This window comes from Penicillium vulpinum (genome assembly GCF_028829585.1).
Source record: "Penicillium vulpinum strain IBT 29486 chromosome Unknown utg000003l_segment0_segment0, whole genome shotgun sequence".
Lineage (NCBI taxonomy): Eukaryota > Fungi > Ascomycota > Eurotiomycetes > Eurotiales > Aspergillaceae > Penicillium > Penicillium vulpinum.
The window spans coordinates 645343-665704 of NW_026643243.1; the positions used below are offsets into that span (position 1 = coordinate 645343).

Below are 20362 nucleotides of genomic sequence, written 5' to 3' on the forward strand. Positions count from 1 at the left end.
CTCTGCCATATCCGGACTAGTGCAAATACGCAACAATTATCTAATCGGAGCTATCACGTGGGATCCACAAGTGGGTCTTTATGTGGCAGGTGCGATCGTAAACATTCAAGTCTGTCCTCGACCCCGGCAAGTACCTTAAGCTTGGGGAAAACATACTACAGGAGATATGGGCTGTCCATCACTGCAGTTCTTCTTTGTATATACCTCAGCAGACTCCCCATCTGGGAGACAGAAAAGTGGTCATTACTACAGTTGATTTCCTCTCTGCTACCAGGCTAAACACTAGGGTTTGAGCAGCACTAATATCTACAGACTACCGAAAATATAATATCGAGCTACGAATTGTGCAAAAAACTTGTGAGATGTTCTATTTTCCTAGTCTCATCTCTTAAATATACAGGAAAGAAAGGCATCCAATGCTCTGAAGAGTAACAGGACCGGCCAGCAGAAAAGAAGAAGAAGAATAAGAAGTGAAAGAAAAAAAGAACAGAAGAATAAGAAGTGAAAGAAAAAAAGAACAGAAGAATAAGAAGTGAAAGAAAGAATAAGAAGTGAAAGGGGGAAAAAACAGAAAAACATCACCAGATGTGAAAAAGAATTGGGCAACATCCGAAGCCAGCGGATTGTGTTGCGTATCTAACTGAGGTGGAAATGGTGACCACTGAGGGTGCGCTTGCGGAAGCGCATGCTCGAGATATGGCGCGCCTTCCTACTGGCGGTGACAACGAGCTCCTCGCCCTGACCAGCGCTGCACTGCGTGCCAGTCGACATCGGCTGGGCGGCGGACCAGGTGCCAGAAGCACAGCGCTGGAAGGAGGTGCCTGAAATGCAGTTCCACTGGCCCTCGGTGCTGCAGCCACCCGCCAGGGTACCAGAGCTGGAGGCAGACCCAGAGCCGGTAGTCACAGGAGCTGGGGCAGCTTCGGAGGACGAGGACTCGGGCTTGGGCTCGGTGGGTGGGTTTGATGGAGTACCTGCTGGGATTGGGGCGACTGGTGGCGGTGTGCTTTCTGCGGGAGCAGAGGAAGAGCCAGATGAAGCGGAGCCAGTTGAGTTGGTGCTAGAGCCAGTTTCTGAGCTGGGGGAGGCGGAACCAGTTGATTTGGCCCCAGTGTCTAGGCCAGCGCTCGAGGAGCCCGAGGAGGCGGTGTCACCAGAGCCTCCCCAGGTAGGGGTACCGGTGCAAGCCGGGGCGCCCTCCTTAGCGAGGTTGGCAGGTTCACCGTCACGCTCGAGATAGTCACCTGGCTGAGGGAAGCGGATATCGATACCTTCCTGTGTCATACAGCCATTGATGTTTGCGATGAACATGGGCGGGAAGCTAGCAGTGCGTCTCTCGATTTCCGCGGGGGAACGCTTGGAGGCGCCACCTGAGACAGTGATTGGGGCGCAGTTCATGTACATCTCGCGGTTTCCGATGCGGTTGAACCAGGTCCATGCAAGGGTGTATTTGCCAGCGGAGATACCATCAGGAATGGTGAAGTTGAAAGTGAAGGGATTGATGACGTCGGGTCCACCGGACATGTTGCCGTCGACATTGGCGGGGCAGCCACCCTCAAAGGACTTGATGACCTTCCACTCGGAGGACTTGGTGGGAATCAGATCGGTGGTCAGACTGATCTGGCAGGAACCACCACCGTGGGTGGCGCTGCCGATGAAACTGAGAGGGTAGGAATCACCGACGGCGATGGTTGTCTCAGTAGTGGGGGCCTGGAAGGCGTTATCGCGAAGCTTGCATGGGAAGTCACTACCATCTGCCTCTAGAGGCGAGTTGTTGAGATTGGCCTTGCTATAAGGGACGGGGCTGCTCATGATCATGTGGGCGTTGACCATGGAAGCCCCCATCAGGGCAGCGATCACTTTGGAGCTGATGAACATCTTGGATGATTGAACTTCTGAGATTGTTTAAGATCTGGTTCGACAGATAAATGTTGCAAATGGAATCGATTCGTGCCAGACGAATGGGATCAGGTAAGAAGGAGTGGACCTTGTATCGGAATGTTAGCTTGGGATGAGAGACTTGAAGATGCAAGAGCCAAGATGAGGTGCTCAAGAGTATATATATCGACAGTGCCTTCATTGATGGATCTATTGTGGGCAAGGCGTATAGGCGTAACAGTCCATCAACAATAGATCATAGGTCTCCCACAATAGATCAGACGTATATAGATCGGAGGCAACGATGAAACAAAGGCAGAGACACAATACCTTTGTATCAGAGTGAATGAAACAAGTTGACTCAAATTGTGAGGCGTTGTTTCCGATTTCTTTGTTGGTGAACAATAGCGACAGGCTCTTTGTTTTATTTACGTATCAAAGGTGAGGCAGCTTCAGAAAAGGAATGTATATGATATGTTGCCACTGGCAAAAATCAAGATGTGAAAAGGAAAGTGACACAGGTCTAGCCTGTATGTCGAACCGATAGAAGTAATAAAAGAGAAAGTAATGTACTGAATAAGAAAAAAAGAAAAGCCATTCAACATTGGCGTTTAGGATTATTATATACACAGACATGGGGGAACACTCGGGCCCGTCAAAGATCTCGAGAAACCCGAATCCCACCCTATGAATGGCCCGATGCTGTGTGCATGGCAATTAAGCAGACACACACTTGGTGTGATCTTCGAAAGTCCAGAGACATCCGCTTGGTCAATCGATGTAACTTCGCACATCCACCAGACCTGGAGGGTGGGGAAGGCCAAGAGCGAGAGGGGATGTTTCAGGATAAATTTTCTATTTTGTCCATTGACGTTCGGATATTCAGACGGTGAAAAGCTGAAGACTAGTCGGAAAAACAAAAGATGACCAGTAGGAGGATCGGATCGCCACCTTTGCAGATACCCGCTGGACTGGCGGCTGGAAAGGAGCCAACCACCGCACAGACTGGCAAGTACAAGACTTTTCCAACCCCTGGATTTGTCGCACCATCAACCGCTGGCACACAAACTCCCTGGGGATTGGCTGTCGCTGTAGGCGCCCTGGTTTTTTTCTTTCTGGGTAGCTTGCTAATTACCACAGGTGTGTTTCATTTTCGCCGGACTACTCCGTACGGAGTACTACGTACTACCTAGTGCTTATCATTAGCCCTTACGACTTGAACTTGCGACTTCTACCCAAAATGCCTATGACGCAGTGAAACATGAGAATGTAATCCAAGTGGGCACCTTCACCTGGACATGTTCAGCCATCTAACGCCGGCACTTGTGTGTGGGGTATGGAGGCCTTTCCACTTTGCCAAGTCTTGGTGAGGAAATGAGTTCAGGTACTTTTTACTCCGTAAAGTGGTTCACATAACATTCCCAAATGAAATGTGTCAATTTTGATTTCCAAGACCTCTAGAAAAGTCAAGTACATATATCTAGGCATACCCCGTACTTGTTATAGGTGTGCCCAGTCCAGGATCATCAGGGTTATGAAGAGCTCCACCAACTATACTTAGCGGATTCCAACTCCGCTAAAAACCATATGGAAGCCACTAGGGAGTACAAAGCACATTGATTACTCTGCAGTTCCCCAAAAGAGATATTCACAACCCCTAGCCTGCAAATGAGAAGCATTGGGTTGGCAATCCCTGTAATTTCGAACGGACCGTAATACTCGGGTGTTATAGCCTAAAAAATAGAACGAGGATAGGGACCTGCATTCGCGATCTCAAAAACCAATTCTGAGAGGAATCGAGGTTCATACCTGCGCCGCTGTAACTCGTCCATTGGTTTGTTGTATACCATGGTGACATCTGTTGGGCTCAGTTCGCCTTGATATGCAAACTAAGCTGTATAATATATATATATATATTGACCTGGCATATTACAACCCCTCAATGTTGCCCCTGAGGGCTTGGTAGTAATTAAACCCCTAGTCCGTCGCAATCAAATCACCTAGTAATATCTGCTCTTTTCCCGTGAATGACCATTTCGACCCAAGCGCTTAGAGTGGGTATATCTTTAGAATTGGGCATACAGTAACAGTTCGCATGACGGTTCGCATGAGAGCGACCATTCAGCGTACACGGCTTGGTCTTCTGCATACGTCAGTGTCTATTCAAGACCCCATAATCTACAATAGGCGTTGTTGAACCTTCCTAATATTCAATTGAGATCAAGTGAGACAAGTAATCATAGTCCTAACTTAGTTCAATGCACGAATGAACTTGGCAGGTACTCCACCAAACAGACACCCAGGTGCAATATCATGTGTAATTACAGCTCCTGCAGCCACAGTTGAACCTGCACCAATGCGTACACCATCTAGAATGGTTACCCTCGCACCGATCCAGCAATCCGACTCTATGATTATCGGACGAGCAAAGGATGTGCCACTAGCTTCTTTCCTATCACTTGATGCAACCTCATGTGTACCCGTGCAGATACAAACACCTGGCCCGATAAGGACACGGTCACCAATTTGAATGAGTGCATTATCGAAGAGCGAAACTCTGCAGGGGTTTCTCTTCGTAAGACTTACAGAAAAAAGGAGTCTGGCCGGACAAAAGAGTAACCTGAAGTGTGAACTCACTCGCGATTAATGTAAACATTATCTCCAATAAACACATTACAACCCCATCCCACGAAAAAGGGCGGCTCGATTGTAACCTCATCGCCAAGTTGGCCAAGCAAGCTTTTGGCTACAGCCATGCGTCGTGTCTTTAATGACATTAACGTGCTGCCATCAGGAATAGTAAGGTCGTTGAAATCGTTCAGTTTCGTCAAAGTTTGGAGCTTATAATCTTCAAGTTCTATGGACTTAGATGCTGAAAAGCTAGATATATTTGTCAATTCATATACAGCTATAGCGTGCAACTAGTAGACAAACTTCATTCCACTAATCATCCTCTCGTATTCATCGCACCAAGGCACTGGAATGTGGCTTTTTTTGAGCTCTGATATCATCGATGGATTTTTCGCTGAGGATGACATAGTAAATAGCGTGCAACTTTATAATATTAGAATGAATCTAATACATGTTTATAGGAGTGAGTCCACGCGTTGTCCACGGACGGCCCGGGGGTGCTGGCTAACTACATGTAAGCATGCATGCACATGATCAGTTTGTTCTGTTTGCTGAAAACTACATCCATGTCGAAGTACTAAAACTAGTATATTGGACTTGTTGATGCAAACCCTGGGTTTCGACAGCGTGAACTATCAACTCGTTCTTTGTGAGACTTTCAACGCACATTTTCCAAAGTGCCGATTTTCCGTCGCTTGTGGCGGTTGGAAAATTGTCTACTTAGAGTGTGTGCTACACACATGTCATATTGACCAAGTCGTGAGCGCCAAAGCAGACTCGGCAGCCCTGCATGTGAGCTGCAAGCCTGCCTAATGATGGCGCTATGTTTTCCAGCTCGCAGACTCGATTCAAGTGATGTTTTCTTTGCGTTCACGTGAAATCCAGGCACTGCCTGTCGACAGCGTCGCATGGTGGGCCACGCATCATTTTCCCACTGTGGTAAATCGTAGGATAGACGTAAAGCCTCAAAGACTTTCCAAGAAGGAAGGTTGTATCCGCAATTCCAGTGTGATTGATGCCTGCTCAAGGTTTCATCAAGCACCCTGGTCATGTAGACACGGGTGTTTCATGTTGTCCGACTCGCACGGGCCAGATTCGCCCATGTGCATGAATCCTTTGCATTCCAGAACCCCGAGCTTCGAAAATCATCAGGGAAATCACCAGTCCCTCATTTCTTGCCCTTCTTCTTCCCTTTCTCCGCTGCAGCCTCCTCTTTCTCCTTAGTAAAACCGCCCTTAACCAAAGCATCACGACCAACATCATTAATGAGCCGGAACCGCGCCGGACCAAGCTGGATGCCCCCATACCACCGCGTAACAACAACTACAACATTCCACACATCCATCAACTGCATAACATGCAACAGCCGACCCCCAGCAGCAGTCTCCCCATCATCATCATAATCCTGAACAACAGTCTCTCCACCCTCAGCATCTCCAGCCTTCTTCTGCCGAATGCGCCAAGCGCTAATATTATGTGTCGCGGCCGCAACCTTCCGATCCGTAGCCGTAAGATGATCAATAAAAGCCTGCGCCTGCGCAAGACAAGTAACACGGGCAACACGGCCTACGAATACCGATTTTTTCTCGCTGACAACGTCGGAGAGGATCCATTCGGGCGGGGTATCGATGCCGAACGCGTCGCGTAGGGACAGAGCTTCAAAGGCGTCTGTCGCGGTCGACGCGTCGACAATTGGTGTCTGAGTAGACGATTCGACATCGTCCTGCCCGATACTCAGTTCCGGGAATACATCGATGGCTTCGCTGATTACATCGAATAGACACACGGCACCAGCCTGCCAGGTCCGCTGTATGATATCCTCCAATACATCGATGGCGATCTTGCCTTCCCCGCGTGCGGCGGTCGATGCTGTTCCCAGTACGGTGGGTCGGGAGTCTGGGTATGAGGCTTCGAAGCCGAGTATGAAGGATAGATGGTGCTGTTCTGGGATTTGGAGGGTGACCACTGTGGTATGGATGTTGTCATTGGGGTGCGCTGAACTTCCTAGGTCAAGGGTATTGGTTGTCGTGTTTGCGGGCGTTATCCGGGTTACGGTTATTGTGTCAGGGTCGTAGATGGCGTTTACAGCTTCGATTTCTTCGGCAAGGTCTTGGTTCTCAGGGATTAGAGACATTGTGCCTGCTGGAGAGCTTGGAGCTCGTGCGGGGTGAGAGTTGAATTGTTCGTTAGAGTTGACCCCATAGGTTATTCAGGCATTCAGGCATCAAGGCACCTATTTTGATGTAGACTACGAATTTTGACTATAGTTTTCATAATGGAAAGTAACTTATGTAAATATTCAAATAACAGGATTGACTTTGCTTTTTTCTGGTGTGATTCAAGTTGAGCTTCAGAACAGAATGATTTTTTTTTCCTAGTCGGTTGCATCAGGATTTTCACAGTCCTTTGGGACTTGAATGCACACTGAGCGTTGTAACTTGGCTCAAAAGTTCGGGACCTCGGGAGATCCGTTCACATCTGGTCAGCAAAAGCTCTCAAGTTGCTCCAAGAAGACCTGAACTCGTTCTAAGAAACTTCGGACTTGGGATTTGTCAATGCTGGAAGAGAAGTCCCCCCACGAAATAGAGGATTTGAGAAAACTGTGGTATTCGCTGTGTGGTGGTCCACAAAATAAGGAGGCGGAGGTAGCAGAGAAGCTCAGTGTATGTGGCATAGCCCGTGCAAGGGTTGAGAATGCCCGAGGATGGCTTCGCGGGGTGGGTGTGGAGTGTTTCGGGAGGTTTTGGTGACCGGGCTCATAGAGTGGAGGTCTGAAAAGAATAAAAATGAGAAAAAGGAGAGTTGCTTTGGGAAGCCACATAACGTATGTTGTAGAGGTAACGGTTGTTAGATCAACACAAGACAAGAAGAGCCAGTGCCTTCGAGATGAAAGGTTGTTGTCAACACGGAGAGGAGATGAAAAGTGGCCAAGTATGGGAATCGATAGATACCTTCACCTGGGAAGCTGGAGGAGTTTGAAACCTAAGAGTACTGAACGCGCGTGTCTCGGACTAACTTGAATGCAGAAGGTGGAATATTGTGTATAGAGAACAGAACAGAACATTATATCCATGAGTTGCTCTAGGTAGGCCTCTGTACCTTAGTCTGACTTTTTATAATTTACAATGAAAATTAGAAGACTCGAGATGATACTTGTGGACTGTCCTTGATTTTTAACTGGACTCTGCGGTACAGGTAAAATATCTAAATACTTGAAACTGGAAACCCATTGCAGTAGAAACAATAACAAATCCTTTCAAACAGTGGAAGGGCAAGTGCCGACGCATGGATTTTGATGATCTCCATGAAGGTCAAGTTGATGAGAACTGATATTTGAAGACTCAGCAGGGCCAACAAGTGTTGATAGAGTGCACATGCCGGATTTTGATGCCGAAAGTCGATATATTGTGCCCCAATCCTTCATCTTTCGAAGCGCCAAGCCAATCCTCCATACATTGCAATATCCATCCATCCTCATCATCCAATATTTTCCGCGCATCCCCAAGTCTCTCACTCATAGGTGCAGTGGGGTCCATTCCACAATGGACCAAATGTGATATCTTTCCATTCAATGGTTCCATGACCGTTCAAAGATCTCTCAACGGGTGTGCCTGTGGTGCTGGAACATATGTCTTTTCTCTGTTTGCGTGGCTGTGCTGGAGTGTGCTTGTCGAGTAAAGTTGCAGGGACTCTTTTCTTTCTTTTTTGTGGCTGTCCCGCGAGGACTGCAAGGTTCCCCTGTGGTAGAGAGTATTGTGTACCAAGATGTACTTTGTATTTTCTGTTGATTTGATTTGTGTCTTGAGCTGAGAAATATTAGTTTCTTATTCGATATTTAGGAGGAAATTTCTTCTGGAGACTTAACACACTCATGACAAATATGATGTAGTAGGCTTGCATACAATGACAGTCTCCATGAAAGAAGGAGAATTGTGGGCATGGTTGGCTTGGTTAGATAAGCTCAATGATTTTGTGTCCGTTCGTCAGTGTGTCATCCCAGTCCAGTGGGGAATGACTGCTCAACAGTCGATGCCGAATAGTCGATGATGTTCGGTGACGCTGACAAAAGTGACAAGTGTTTGGTTTGTGTGTATGTGTGCCTTGACAGGGAGTGTAGATTGTTTGTTTGGACAGTTTTGTCAGGAGGTGGTGTGGTCTCAAGGTGGGAATTGGATGGGACCGAAAGTTGAAATTGCAGAGGTTGGTGGTTGGACGTGGCTTGAACCGATTTGAATGTTCGAGATTGAAGACCGCCTCTTTTAATTCCTCCTCATGAAAGTCAAAGCATCGTATATGCTTGAAGTTGGATATTTGAAGTGGTGGGTTGCTTGAAGTGGATGGATGGATGTTTGAAGTGGTTGTGTGCTTGAAGTGGATTGATGGATGCTTGAAATGGATGGTTGCTTGGTTGCTTGAAATTGTTGGTTGTATGCTTGAAGTGGTTGTATGCTTTGTTGCTTGAAATTGTTGGTTGGATGCTTGAAGTGGATGGTTGCTTGGAGTGGATGGTTGCTTGATCTAATGGACAGTTAGTGAAGTTGATGGATGGATGATGGATGGATGATGGATGGATGATGGATGGAGGTAACAGGCAGGACAAGGGCAAAGGATGTTGGCACAAGATACTCACAGTTTGCAGTAGAAATAAAACATGTCAAGTCAGATCAGTTAAGTTGATGTGCCCTCAAGGCTGTGAGTCAAGTGTTGGTTAGCCCAGTGTGGTGGCAGGTAGTGAAAGGTAGACTAACCAGTGGGAGTCAAGATCATAGACCGAGCGATAATGGAAGAGATCTATGTGACACATTAGTATTATGGTGTGTCAACACAGTGGATGAATGTAAAAATAATAGAGGATGTCATAAGACCCAAGCTAATGATGGAATGTACTTGGGATTGATGAAATCCCTGATGGAAGAGGGGTGATTGATGAATTGGATAATGAGGAGGATGGGGGGCTGAAGAAGAAATGAAAAATTCAGGAAGAAAAGGGAGGAGGGGGGGTATTTATAGGAAGAAATGAAGAAATCAAGAGACTTCCTGTTTAGGAAGGTGACCTGCCTTCTTGGGAAGGAACAATGGGAGACGACAGGACCCTATGTACCTATTTTTCATTTTTCATTCTCACATTGTCACATGTGATATTGAAAGTTGAGGAAGGTGCGAATTTGGGAAGGCGAGACTCAAATGGCTACATGTGGCTTGCTGGGTCTTGGATATCAGATTCAGGTCCCAACGATGGGAATCTTACATATAGTGGACACGCTCAAGGCTCTAGTCTTGAAGGTTATATAGAGCAAAGGAACCTATAGAGAGTACATGTTCAGGCATTCGAAGACTTTCTGTATGGCAGATCGAGCTACTACTACTAGTAGAGTCGAAGATACACCCGGTCCTGGCATAGCCCTCAAGCCACACTGAAAAGATGTACACCCTGGTCGCCTTATCTATGTATCAAAGCACAGAACTAGTGGAGGAGTATCAATCACGGCCTGTCTCTGCAAACCTGAAAAGAAACATCAATGAACTTGAGCTTGACTAATTTCCTTGAAGCCAAAGGGGATACAATGTTTTGGGTTCACGTTTGTTACTTTGGCTCATTCTCGTCCCGATATTAACATTAACCAGTGTGACAGGGCCCCCCAAAATAATATCAACATGTTTGACTGCGAGCAAGATGCCTTCATTCGCACTGGAAATGCCTGTGGCGGTCATCATTTGCAAGCCAATCACTCAGCTGGTCCCATGCTCTACCGCTACAATGGACTCTTACTGGAACCGCATGTACACGAGCTAATTCAGAAGACGAAGACAGTAACGATGGCTGGCCCAATTGCCGCTTTACATTCATGGAGCATCGAGCAGTCACCTCCTCCCGTGCGACTACCGACGAGAACCGGTCAACAGTTTCATGAAGTCAATATCCGAAGGAATGGGTGGCTGTTCTATACGAGAGGAGACCATAAGCGAGGAGACTGGACGCGTTGTATTTGCTTGGCTGCCATAAACGCTATATAGTCCGACTTCAGAGAGTCTATTTTCTTGGAAAGGGCCTGTTGGCGTCCACGGGTCATATCATACATATGGATGAGTTAGGCAGAATTTTATGCAATTATAATAAACAAACTGCTGTTGGCACTCAATTAAGGTGTTTCAGACACTAGACATAATGGCATTTTTGATATTTGCTTTGATCTCATGTTCAAGTCTTGTCTCGCGTTCTCAATACAGCCCCGAGAGACCTTCTCAAGGCAATTGGAATCAATTCGACCAAGAAGTCTCACCTGTATCTAACTTGGCAGTAGGACCATGCGAGCAAGCAAGCTTTTATGTACATTTAGTTGGCTTGTGTTTCTGTGGGTGCTGATGGTGGTGCCCTTCACCCGTAGATTAGGAAAAGGCTTCCGGTCATTTTGGCAACATTGAACGGCAAGATCAGGATAGCTACGATGAACTCAATACTACGATCAGGGCCCAAGAGTCTAGGGGATGGGTATTGATATAATTGCGCAAGATGTGTCGTCTCAGATAGAACCGGGGTCTTGAATTTCTTAGAAAGGCCCTCGAAAGGCCACCAATCATGTCTTTTCCATTCCCATTCGATATTAGAACTGTAATCCCTGGCCTTATTGTCACACAGTGTAGGACAAACACGGGTGAAACGATATAGTTTGAGAAGCTCAGATCACCCGAGTATTTTCCCTGCATTAATCCAATCTTTGTAAATTTCTCCGAATTGATCATCCAAGACATAGTATGGTCGACGGAAAGATCGTGTTGCCACATGTGGACACCGTCACGCGTGTCATCCACCTGATTGGGTGCCTGGCTGCCTTGCCTCCAGGTCGGCCTGATCCGCTTTCGCTCTCTCTTCCCCAGATCTCATCTCGTATCTCGATCTTTCTTCCCATACTTCAAAGTTTTTCTATTTTGTATTTATTTAAACTATCTATTCATGTTCTAGATCTAGCACGGTTTAACTCTCTCTATTCGCTTCAGGGTCGCGTCCCTGGTGATCTTCCGCCTTACATACCAATCAACGGAGATCTCCACTGCCAATCGCAACACTAGCGCCCATCAGCCACCGACTGCCGTCATACCTTATACCCCATCGTTCGTTACGTTCGTTTTAGTTCTTCCAACTACACCACACTCTCCCATCGAGCCAAACCTTCGCCATGTTTGGAGAGGGCCGAGAGGAGCCCACCAGGCTATACGTTCCCCCACTGCTTGACGATGACGAGCGTCTTCACGATCCCGAAGCTTCCGAAGACCTGCCGCCGCCTGACGTCGAGGCAGGCAGCGCACTTCCCGTCTGGCTACGGGAGTCATCCAAGTCATTTCGCTGGGGATGGGTTCCGCTGCCGCTCCGAAAGGTCGGTCGCGCCACCGCTAATTGGGTGAAGGGTCCCGATCCGCCCCATATGCTTCTGTTGAAGCCGCTATTTCCGCGAGTCCAAGAGCTTCCAGTCCAATATCTCGACCATTTCTTTCCCAAGCGCAAATTTAAGACTGTTCTTTTAGTACTGCTCTATATATCTTGGTTCTTGCCTTGGTTTTTGGTTTTATTACACTCACGTTCTTCCGGTTATATCGAAGGCTACGGTCGGCCTCAGACGCTGTCATGCGCCACAAACTTCTGGTACGTGCCGAAGTGGAACCCCATCTAGTTGCCGCTAACACTTTCGTGACTTCTTTAGGGAGTTCGATAATGGGTGTGGTATTAACGGAAATGACTGCCGTCCATTTTCTTCTTCGACTATTCCCTTCCGGTGTCCTGCGAATTGCCGTGATACCAAATTACTGGAGCCTCACGTTGTGGGAAATCATACATACAACTACCAAGGTCTAGTAATTGGAGGGTCTAAGCTGGATTCCTCCGACCCGGCGCTTTATCGTGCGGATAGCTTCATTTGTCAGGCAGCAATTCATGTCGGTGCAATCTCGAACGATGGCGGCTGCGGTGTTGTCAAGCTCGAAGGTGCAGCACACTCCTTCCCATCGGTCAAGCAACACGGAATTCTCTCTGTTGGGTTCCCATCGACCTTCCCGAAGTCTTTCAGCTTTCTCCAGCTATCCTCGCCGCAAAGGAGCTGCCCGCCAGATCCACGCTGGACGCTCCTTGGAATCACCGCTGCTGCCGTTGGCGTCCTATGGCTCTTCTGTACATCGCCGCCTGTGCTGTTTTTCAGTACATTCTTCATTGTGTTCTGCCATACGGGGCTTGTTGGAGACCCACCCTCGTATCCTTTCTTGACCGACCTTGTCTCTAGTCTTCTATCACGGCTGCTCCCAGCATCATTTGTCGTTTACGTGCTTTACAAGTTCTGTGCAGCGCCGCTTTTACGGCCACTCACCTCGCCTATCTACCAGCTTTCAAAGATGTTCCTTTTCCTACCGCCGCTTTTCATTGGATCTCTAAACAACTACACCTTTGCGCGGTTGATTCCTTTGCAGCGTCTGACCCCAATGGACATTCAGAAACAACCTGGGGCGAAGTTGGCATTGGCTTTTGTCATCCCCATTGTGATTTCGATTATTCTGAGCCAAGCGTGGCAAATTCGCCAGGGAGGTCTGCTCCCACGGTATTTGAAGATATACTGTACCATGGGGCTCATCATCTTGATTTTGCTTCCCCTCCCTGGTCTTCGCCTTCGAATTCATCATTATATCCTTGCAATTCTCCTCATGCCAGGAACCGCCTTTCCTACTCGGCCCTCCCTCATCTACCAAGGTTTGCTGCTGGGTCTTTTTATCAACGGAGTTGCGCGGTGGGGCTTCGCCTCGATTATTGAGACTCCGGCAGCTCTAGGGGAACAAGCACCGCTTGGAGATGGAATCCATGGCTGGTGGGGTGCTACCTATCCCAATATCACGGCCGCATCTGTGAATATTTCCCTTCCAGATTCTGGTTCGCACCACACTTATCGTGGCAACGGTAATATCACATTTTCTCTGTGGGAACACGAGCGTATGACTGATCTAGCGGTGGACGGTATCTCGGTTCTTCTCAACGACGTAGAGCGCTGGCGCGGCTATCTCGATGAAGATAAGAGCGGAGAATTTACCTGGCACCGCCATGGGCATGATGGCCTCGAGCTGCAAACACATCCTCGTCTGATCAATCGTGATTTCGACACTATTGACCCTGTTTCGGTTCTTTTGGCTGATAGTGATCCTGATGATGAGCCCGAAGATCTATTTTTCCGATTCGCATTTTTGAGAGGCTCCGAGGCTGGCACTTACGGACCGACAGGAGTCTGGTTGAGCGATGGCGCATGGTCGCCCCCTGCGCCTCCCAAGAAATAGATCTGCTTTCCCTCTCTACTGTACACTGATGTTATTTTTGCGTTTATATCCCACCAATTGGCAAGATAGATTATATATACACTTTTGGTTCATGTGTGCTGGACGCGCTGTGCTCATTGGAGTAATATAACAGGCACTTTTCCGAGGTTTCGTTCATGACTGGTTATATTAAATGAAGTTTTCACATAGGATTGCTCATATTTGGTGCAGATCTGCCATGCCAGCCCAGCCGAGAAGGGATGCTGCACGCCACGAGTAATAAATATGGTACTATTTCAAACATATACCTTGAATTAAATACAAACAAGACTACATATAGATGAGCTGCACACTAACAAGCGATTAGTAATGATCAAAGGTCAGTTCCAACCTTGGAAGGTTCCAAGGTTAGTACTCCGTACCTAGGTAGGTATTGGTATTACTACAGAGTAGCAAAAAAGCAAGTCCGTACATATATATGCATTAGCGTCCCTTCTGGGCCGGGTTGGCATGGCAGGGTATACTAGTACAAGGAATAGTACAGTGATAGCACCACACCTATCGCCATCAAATATTTACTTTATCTGTGATATGACTAGTTGCGGTATGTCCATTTCGAAAACCGCTGAAGCTGCTGAGTGCAGTAAGCAGGCAGTCAAATATATCCGTTCCAACCTCCGGGTTTTTGGCTCCCCTGGGGCACCGCTAACACAAGCTAGGAGAGCAAGACTAATCACACCAATCATGCTAGAAGCTCTATGTGAACATCTTCTTGAGAAGTCTGGCTTGTACCTAGACGAGGTGGCAGTGTTTCTAAAGCAGAAGAGCAGAATCCCGATCTACGAGACGAATATATCCATGGTATTTCTGAATTCAAATCATACCAACCAACTAGTCTTTGTCGATGAATTTGGATGTGATAGACGGATAGGATTTAGACACACAGGCTGGTCCCCCCATGGTATTGTACCAGTGCAAGTATCCCGATTTCATCGCGATCAACGTTACCAGATACTCCCCACTTATCCGCAGAATGGTGTTGTCCTGTCTAGAGCTCCGCAAAGTCCATAAAGCCCATAGCCCAGCCCAATCCAGCCCGCAAATGGGCTGGGCTTTGGGCCCTACCGTCGGGCCCACCGATAGGCTTTGGGCCCGGGGTGAAAGTCCACTGGGCTTTAATGGGGGCCCAATGGGCCCCAAACAGTACAAATATGCAGTTGAACCCCCGTTTAGGGATTTTTAAAATTACCCTTCGTTTTACCCCCGTTTCCAACCCTTATTCTAAAGGTAATATTTTATTGGTTTATATTATTTAGAATCAATTACTAGTTTTCTCTCTATATCACGTTTAAAAACGCGAGAAAACGCGTTATTTCGATAATTTATAAATTACAGAAGTTCACTCAGAAAGTAGTAGTACTCCCGTCTAGATCCTAGATATATATCCAGGGTTAAAATATTAAGATTACACTTTTTCGTAGTATCTCGACCTCTCCTGATCGGATTTTATTTAAATTTGAAACATAGCTATGAAAATTATAAGTTCCCAAAATTTCACCTCTATATAATACATAAGTAGAAGGTTAGAATACAGTGATTACAAGATGCTAGGTAAACCCCCCTTAATGGGCTTTAATGGGGGCCTTATGGGCCCCACGAATGGGCTGTGGGTTGGGTTGGGCTTCGAAGTTAGGCCCACAGCCCACTGCTGGTTCGGCTTTGGGCCCGGGGTTCGGGCCCATTTATTAGTCCTGTCCCACATCTTAATGGCACAACAGACGCAGTTAGGTATATACCTTAGGGGAAGTGAACTATACCAAGATGAGCTTCAACCATTACCCGGTAGCTTAGCCACAAGAGGAGCGTGGCTTATGTGAGGCTAGACTAGGCGTCACGTGCAATGAGTTTTTCAAGTACTTCGACGATGTTCTCAGCGAGACAAGTTCATCGTCATCGGCCTCAGTCGAGGCCGTCCATATACGGACCCCTTTGTCAATGTTATATCCTGTTTAAAAATACAGATCTCAACGATGTCTTACGCGCAGAACTGCGATGTTCAGTCCTCGAGTCCGATCAATGACAGCACTTTCAATCGGCATTTGACGCTCTCGGCGATTGCGGTCCTTAGAAGGATCCGACCTCTCAAAGGAACTGTTCTTGTGTTGACAGATCGACTTTGTGTCAAGTAAGGGCAACATATAGACCTATCGGAGGCAGCGACCATGCGTTTCATCTCACAGAATACGTCCCTCCCAGTCCCGAAGATCCTTTGCGCTTTCACATATGGAGATTGTTCTTATATAGTAATGGAAAGGATCAAAGGAGATATGATTGGCGTCGGCTGGGTCAATCGAAGTGAAGAATCAAAGACAAAGCTTCTCACGCAGCTGAAGAATATGGTTCAAGAGATGCGAGAACTCCGGCCTTCAGAAGGAATAGGGGTCTCTTCTGTTAGTGGGGGACCTCTGTTCGATTGCCGCTTGCCGGGTACTTCTCTACGTTTTGGGCCCTTTTCCAATGTCCAAAGCTTCCATCGATACTTACGAGGTGGTATGGATTTCGACCCGGGACTTGACTGCGAAATTCAGGATTTGATTAGACAACACGATCGTGGTTGGCCTATCGTGTTCACTCATGGCGACCTCAGCAGCTTGAATATCCTTGTCTGTGGGGATGATATTGTTGGTATAATTGACTGGGAAACTGCCGGTTGGTACCCGTTATATTGGGAATATACTACGGCTTGCCAAGTTAACCCCCAGAATTCTTTCTGGATCAATGAAATCGACAAATATCTCACGCCTATACCAGAGGGACTAAAGATGGAACAAACTCGTCAAAAATACTTTGGAGATATCTAAAAATCAATACCCCGCTTACGCTTTATATTGTGATCTCCTTGCACTCGACTAAGTCATATGTCGAGGCTTTGGTTATATCGGAATTCCCTTGCCTATCGAAGCGATGCTGGTCTTTCTTCCTTTGACAGTAACTTACCGACTCATTGCGGACCGTTTTCCAGTCAATAAAACTTGTACACAAAGCTGTATAATCCGTTTGAAGCGTCTCCAAAGCTGTATCCAAGCAACGCAGTTCCATCCCACTTGGGTTTAACTTATGGGTATTGTACGTAGGATTTGTGGAAGACGATTTCTATCCCCCACCTTACTAATTATAACTCGAACAAGCAACATGTTTGTAGCAGTGAGTGGGTATTCACGCTCCTCAAAAATCCATTCGCTACCCCCTCCCACTTTTGGTTTCTCCTTCGCGTGGTACCGAACACCCATTTTGCCTTGTATCTCGATCTTCAGGCCAATAATCAACGCCCAGTGGTAACTGGATCAAAATCATCCAAGCAATTTATATGGATAGAAATTGGGCATCCTGAACACACGTATCTTCCTTCCCTGGTACGGTAGGGGCTCCTCCGCGCGCGTAGAGGGCAACATATAGTCGGTCTTTATCGGACGGTATTTCAGGGTACCCTAAAGGGAGGAAAACAAATTCTACTCGGTACAGTGGTGTCGTATGCCTCGCAATTCACGAGAAAATTATTTTTTCGGTAGGTGGACTAGAATTCGGGGAGGCCTTTATATCCCAATCACTGACCATCGTTCTGGTTCTCCTCCCACTAGGGTGCTTCGAATAGCCGCCTTGCTAATGCAGTGTGACAAGAAGCACCCAATAGAAATCTAGATGAGTCCAAACGTTTGGCGTATCTCGTAGCCAATAATCGTCTACAGATGGATGATTACGAAGTCGATCGCCAAGAGCGAACTCAACATTCAAATCAAATACTTTCACAGAACCAATCAACGCATGCAAAAAAGTGTCATCAAAAAATTCTGAGCATGCCACGAGGCTGGCGGTGGGGTTTTAGTCAAGGGGTTATCCATATACCATTCGATGAAAGCGAGAGGATCAATGAAAAAGTAACTAACATTGTTATCAGGGGGCGAGAGCTTGTCAACATCCCAGTTAAGTGGATACTTCGGGTGCATAGCAGATCTGGGGACAGGCTTCGTACTGTGAATATTGTATGCATGGAATACGGGTGCATCCGAGCTATACCCATGCGTGGATGTACTCGGCGCTGGACTCGGCTGTGATCTCTTGAAACCGATTCAATCCTAGTTCTTGCCCCTGTAGTCTGACTGTGTGGGCGTTTGGTTACGCTTCCATCAATGATCTGCCTGAACGGCATTGCTTCTCTGTGCCTACAAGAGACACGTAGTCTTCACCCCCTCTATCCACTCGCAGCATACAACTCCCAATGATACGTCCAAGAATTATATGCAGATATCCCAACCACACTCGCTACCACAGCGCAATATAACCAACTCACTCCTCCTGTACCTGAACAATAACCTTCCACCCTTAGCCCTCTTACTCTCCGTCCCCTCATAAGCCTAATCAAAAACCCAGTTAGTCACAACCCAACCCAAACAACCCACCACCAAGTGCAAAAAGAAAGAAAAGAAATACATACCATCCTCAATTCCTCGCTCTCTACCAACCGCATCACCCTCCCCAGTGTCTCCCGATTCGGCCGTGCACTATAGAGCCGATAGCCCCTCGACACGCCTTCCAGCACCACCGGCCGCAGGGGCACCATATGCTGATTCCAGACTAACAACAACAAGCAGAATGTGGACTTGGCCATCATCGCGCCTAAATTAATGAACGGTTTGCCAGACGCAAGATACGGCTCGCAGTGCGTGTAAAGCTCCTTCACACCGACGCAGTCGATGATCGCGTCCAAGGGCTGGTGGGTGACAGATAATTGACGGATATACTCGCCAGAGCCTCACCGGAAGAGAAATTACGCGTAGGATCGCAAATAACACGCCAAAGGGAAAACTAAGCGTCCAGAATCCAGCCAATTCCTACCCACTTGATCCACCTGGGGCCATTTCGGACTCGTCCCGAGCCTAAAAGTACGCCGTTTGATTCAGATACATTCAAAATTAGCGAATCTCCCCACGCTTGTGTTGGTTTTTGGTTTTTGCCTAGCCCAAACTAATTATCATACTAGAAAATAGCCCCATTTGCCTAGAACGATCCACGCCGGCACTAAATGCTGGAAGCTGTGCACGCACCCCTCACATCCCCAATATCGGCCCCAATCTTAGCAGCGCCTCGTAAGGAATTTGTTATGACTCGAATCGGCTTACCAATGTTATCCCAATGGTCTTTCATGTTCTATCCATAGAATTACATGCCTCAGGTTGCAACACCACTTATAACGCAGTCTCTCCCCGGTTGTTTTTCTCATACAACATTGGATTAATTTAACCCTAAACCACCCGCTATCAATACACATATCCACTAAGAATACAAACATGACCACCACTATCCAGAAGGTTGCCATCTTCGGGGTATGTCCAATATTTACTACCCCTATGTGATCAAAAAATCCTCCTCCCTTGAAACTGACCCCCGCATGGGCATCGGGCAACTTTGGCACTCCCATCACCGCTGCCCTCCAACGCGCTGGCTTTAACATCACCATCATCACCCGTACCGAGTCCTCCTCGACATTCCCCGCCGGTCTACCCGTCATCCGCACCAGCTACACCCTCGAGAACCTGACCACTGCCCTCACAGGCCAGGATGCCGCCATCTGCGTGGTCGGCCCTAGTGGCATTGGTGCACAGGTCACTATGATCGAGGCCGCCGAAGCCGCCGGTGTCAAGCGATTTATCGTCGACGACTTCGGCTGGGGCCCCGATTTCCGCAACCTGCCGGAATTCCGCACTATTCACGCTCATCGTCGCACCAGTTGGGAACTGGCTAGAGCGAAGGCCGAGGCGAACCCTAACTTTACGTTCACTGGTATTACCTCGGGGAATCCGATTGATTGGGTAAGCCTTGCCTATTTCTTTCTTTCCGTTTTGTGTGTATGAGAGGAGGGGAATTTTTGTCGTGCTGACTCGTCACTTTTCTTTCCTGTTTGGTGTAGGCAATGAAGCGATTCCCACTGATGGGCTTCGATATCGCCCAGTGTTCGGCCATCATCTACGACTCTGGCACGGAGAAATTCACTGCCACCACCCTCGCAGGCATCGGTCAGTCGGTCGTCGGCGTCCTGCAGCACCCCGACGAGACGGCGAACCGGTTCGTGAAGGTTCTGTCAATCATCACCAACCAAACCGAGCTGCTGGAGGCTTTCCAGCGCGTCACGGGCCGACAATGGCAGGTGCAGCGCTCCTCAGCGCAGACCCTGATCGAGAGCGGACAGCAGAAGTTCCAGGCGGGCATAGGCGGCTGGGTGTTGGAATTAGTGGTCGCGCAGCTGTACGATGAGGGACAGGCCCGATGTGTCATGGCTCCTTCGTGGGAGGCGTCGGATTCCCCCCTGTTGGGAGTGGAGAATGAGAGTGCAGATGAGGTGGTGACCAAGGCTTTGCAGTCGTGAATATTTTGTTGCACAACCGTCTATCCTAGAAGGATTCACCCACCCATAAAATAGCGGTCAAATGATCTGCTAATTACTTTCTAATTTAATTCATGTTTTTGACCTATATTTTAGTATTTATGCTGGGAACTGAATTGTTCTTTCTTC

The 20362-nt window shown here is 47.6% G+C and overlaps 8 protein-coding genes across 8 annotated transcripts; 4 read left to right on the forward strand and 4 right to left on the reverse strand.

The window, feature by feature from the left end:
* Positions 1-636: 636 nt before the first annotated feature.
* N7479_005347 (lytic polysaccharide monooxygenase AA11 family protein) lies at positions 637-1878 on the reverse strand (the record flags this gene model as incomplete). The annotated part of the gene is made up of 1 exon (XM_057253044.1): positions 637-1878. One exon carries the CDS (start codon positions 1876-1878, stop codon positions 637-639), a length of 1242 nt encoding a protein of 413 aa, XP_057106906.1.
* A 2250-nt stretch (positions 1879-4128) lies between these two features.
* Positions 4129-4916, reverse strand: N7479_005348 (sugar O-acetyltransferase; the record flags this gene model as incomplete). The annotated part of the gene is made up of 3 exons (XM_057253045.1): positions 4129-4435; positions 4516-4758; positions 4813-4916. The coding sequence occupies 3 exons, from the start codon at positions 4914-4916 to the stop codon at positions 4129-4131; spliced, it is 654 nt and encodes a 217-aa protein (XP_057106907.1).
* Positions 4917-5677: 761 nt separating this feature from the next.
* Positions 5678-6643, reverse strand: N7479_005349 (IMPACT family protein; the record flags this gene model as incomplete). Its single annotated transcript, XM_057253046.1, has 1 exon — positions 5678-6643. The coding sequence occupies one exon, from the start codon at positions 6641-6643 to the stop codon at positions 5678-5680; it is 966 nt and encodes a 321-aa protein (XP_057106908.1).
* A 3521-nt stretch (positions 6644-10164) lies between these two features.
* N7479_005350 (uncharacterized protein) lies at positions 10165-10524 on the forward strand (the record flags this gene model as incomplete). Its single annotated transcript, XM_057253047.1, has 1 exon — positions 10165-10524. The coding sequence occupies one exon, from the start codon at positions 10165-10167 to the stop codon at positions 10522-10524; it is 360 nt and encodes a 119-aa protein (XP_057106909.1).
* A 1160-nt stretch (positions 10525-11684) lies between these two features.
* N7479_005351 (LCCL domain-containing protein) lies at positions 11685-13815 on the forward strand (the record flags this gene model as incomplete). Its single annotated transcript, XM_057253048.1, has 2 exons — positions 11685-12148; positions 12207-13815. 2 exons carry the CDS (start codon positions 11685-11687, stop codon positions 13813-13815), a joined length of 2073 nt encoding a protein of 690 aa, XP_057106910.1.
* Positions 13816-16100: 2285 nt separating this feature from the next.
* N7479_005352 (uncharacterized protein) lies at positions 16101-16655 on the forward strand (the record flags this gene model as incomplete). The annotated part of the gene is made up of 1 exon (XM_057253049.1): positions 16101-16655. The coding sequence occupies one exon, from the start codon at positions 16101-16103 to the stop codon at positions 16653-16655; it is 555 nt and encodes a 184-aa protein (XP_057106911.1).
* A 22-nt stretch (positions 16656-16677) lies between these two features.
* Positions 16678-17280, reverse strand: N7479_005353 (uncharacterized protein; the record flags this gene model as incomplete). Its single annotated transcript, XM_057253050.1, is given in 3 exon segments — positions 16678-16947; positions 16959-17133; positions 17192-17280. Coding segments are annotated over 3 exon segments (534 nt in total), but the record flags the coding sequence as incomplete, so codon positions are not given.
* A 1859-nt stretch (positions 17281-19139) lies between these two features.
* Positions 19140-20215, forward strand: N7479_005354 (uncharacterized protein; the record flags this gene model as incomplete). The annotated part of the gene is made up of 3 exons (XM_057253051.1): positions 19140-19175; positions 19326-19661; positions 19760-20215. 3 exons carry the CDS (start codon positions 19140-19142, stop codon positions 20213-20215), a joined length of 828 nt encoding a protein of 275 aa, XP_057106913.1.
* Positions 20216-20362: the final 147 nt, after the last annotated feature.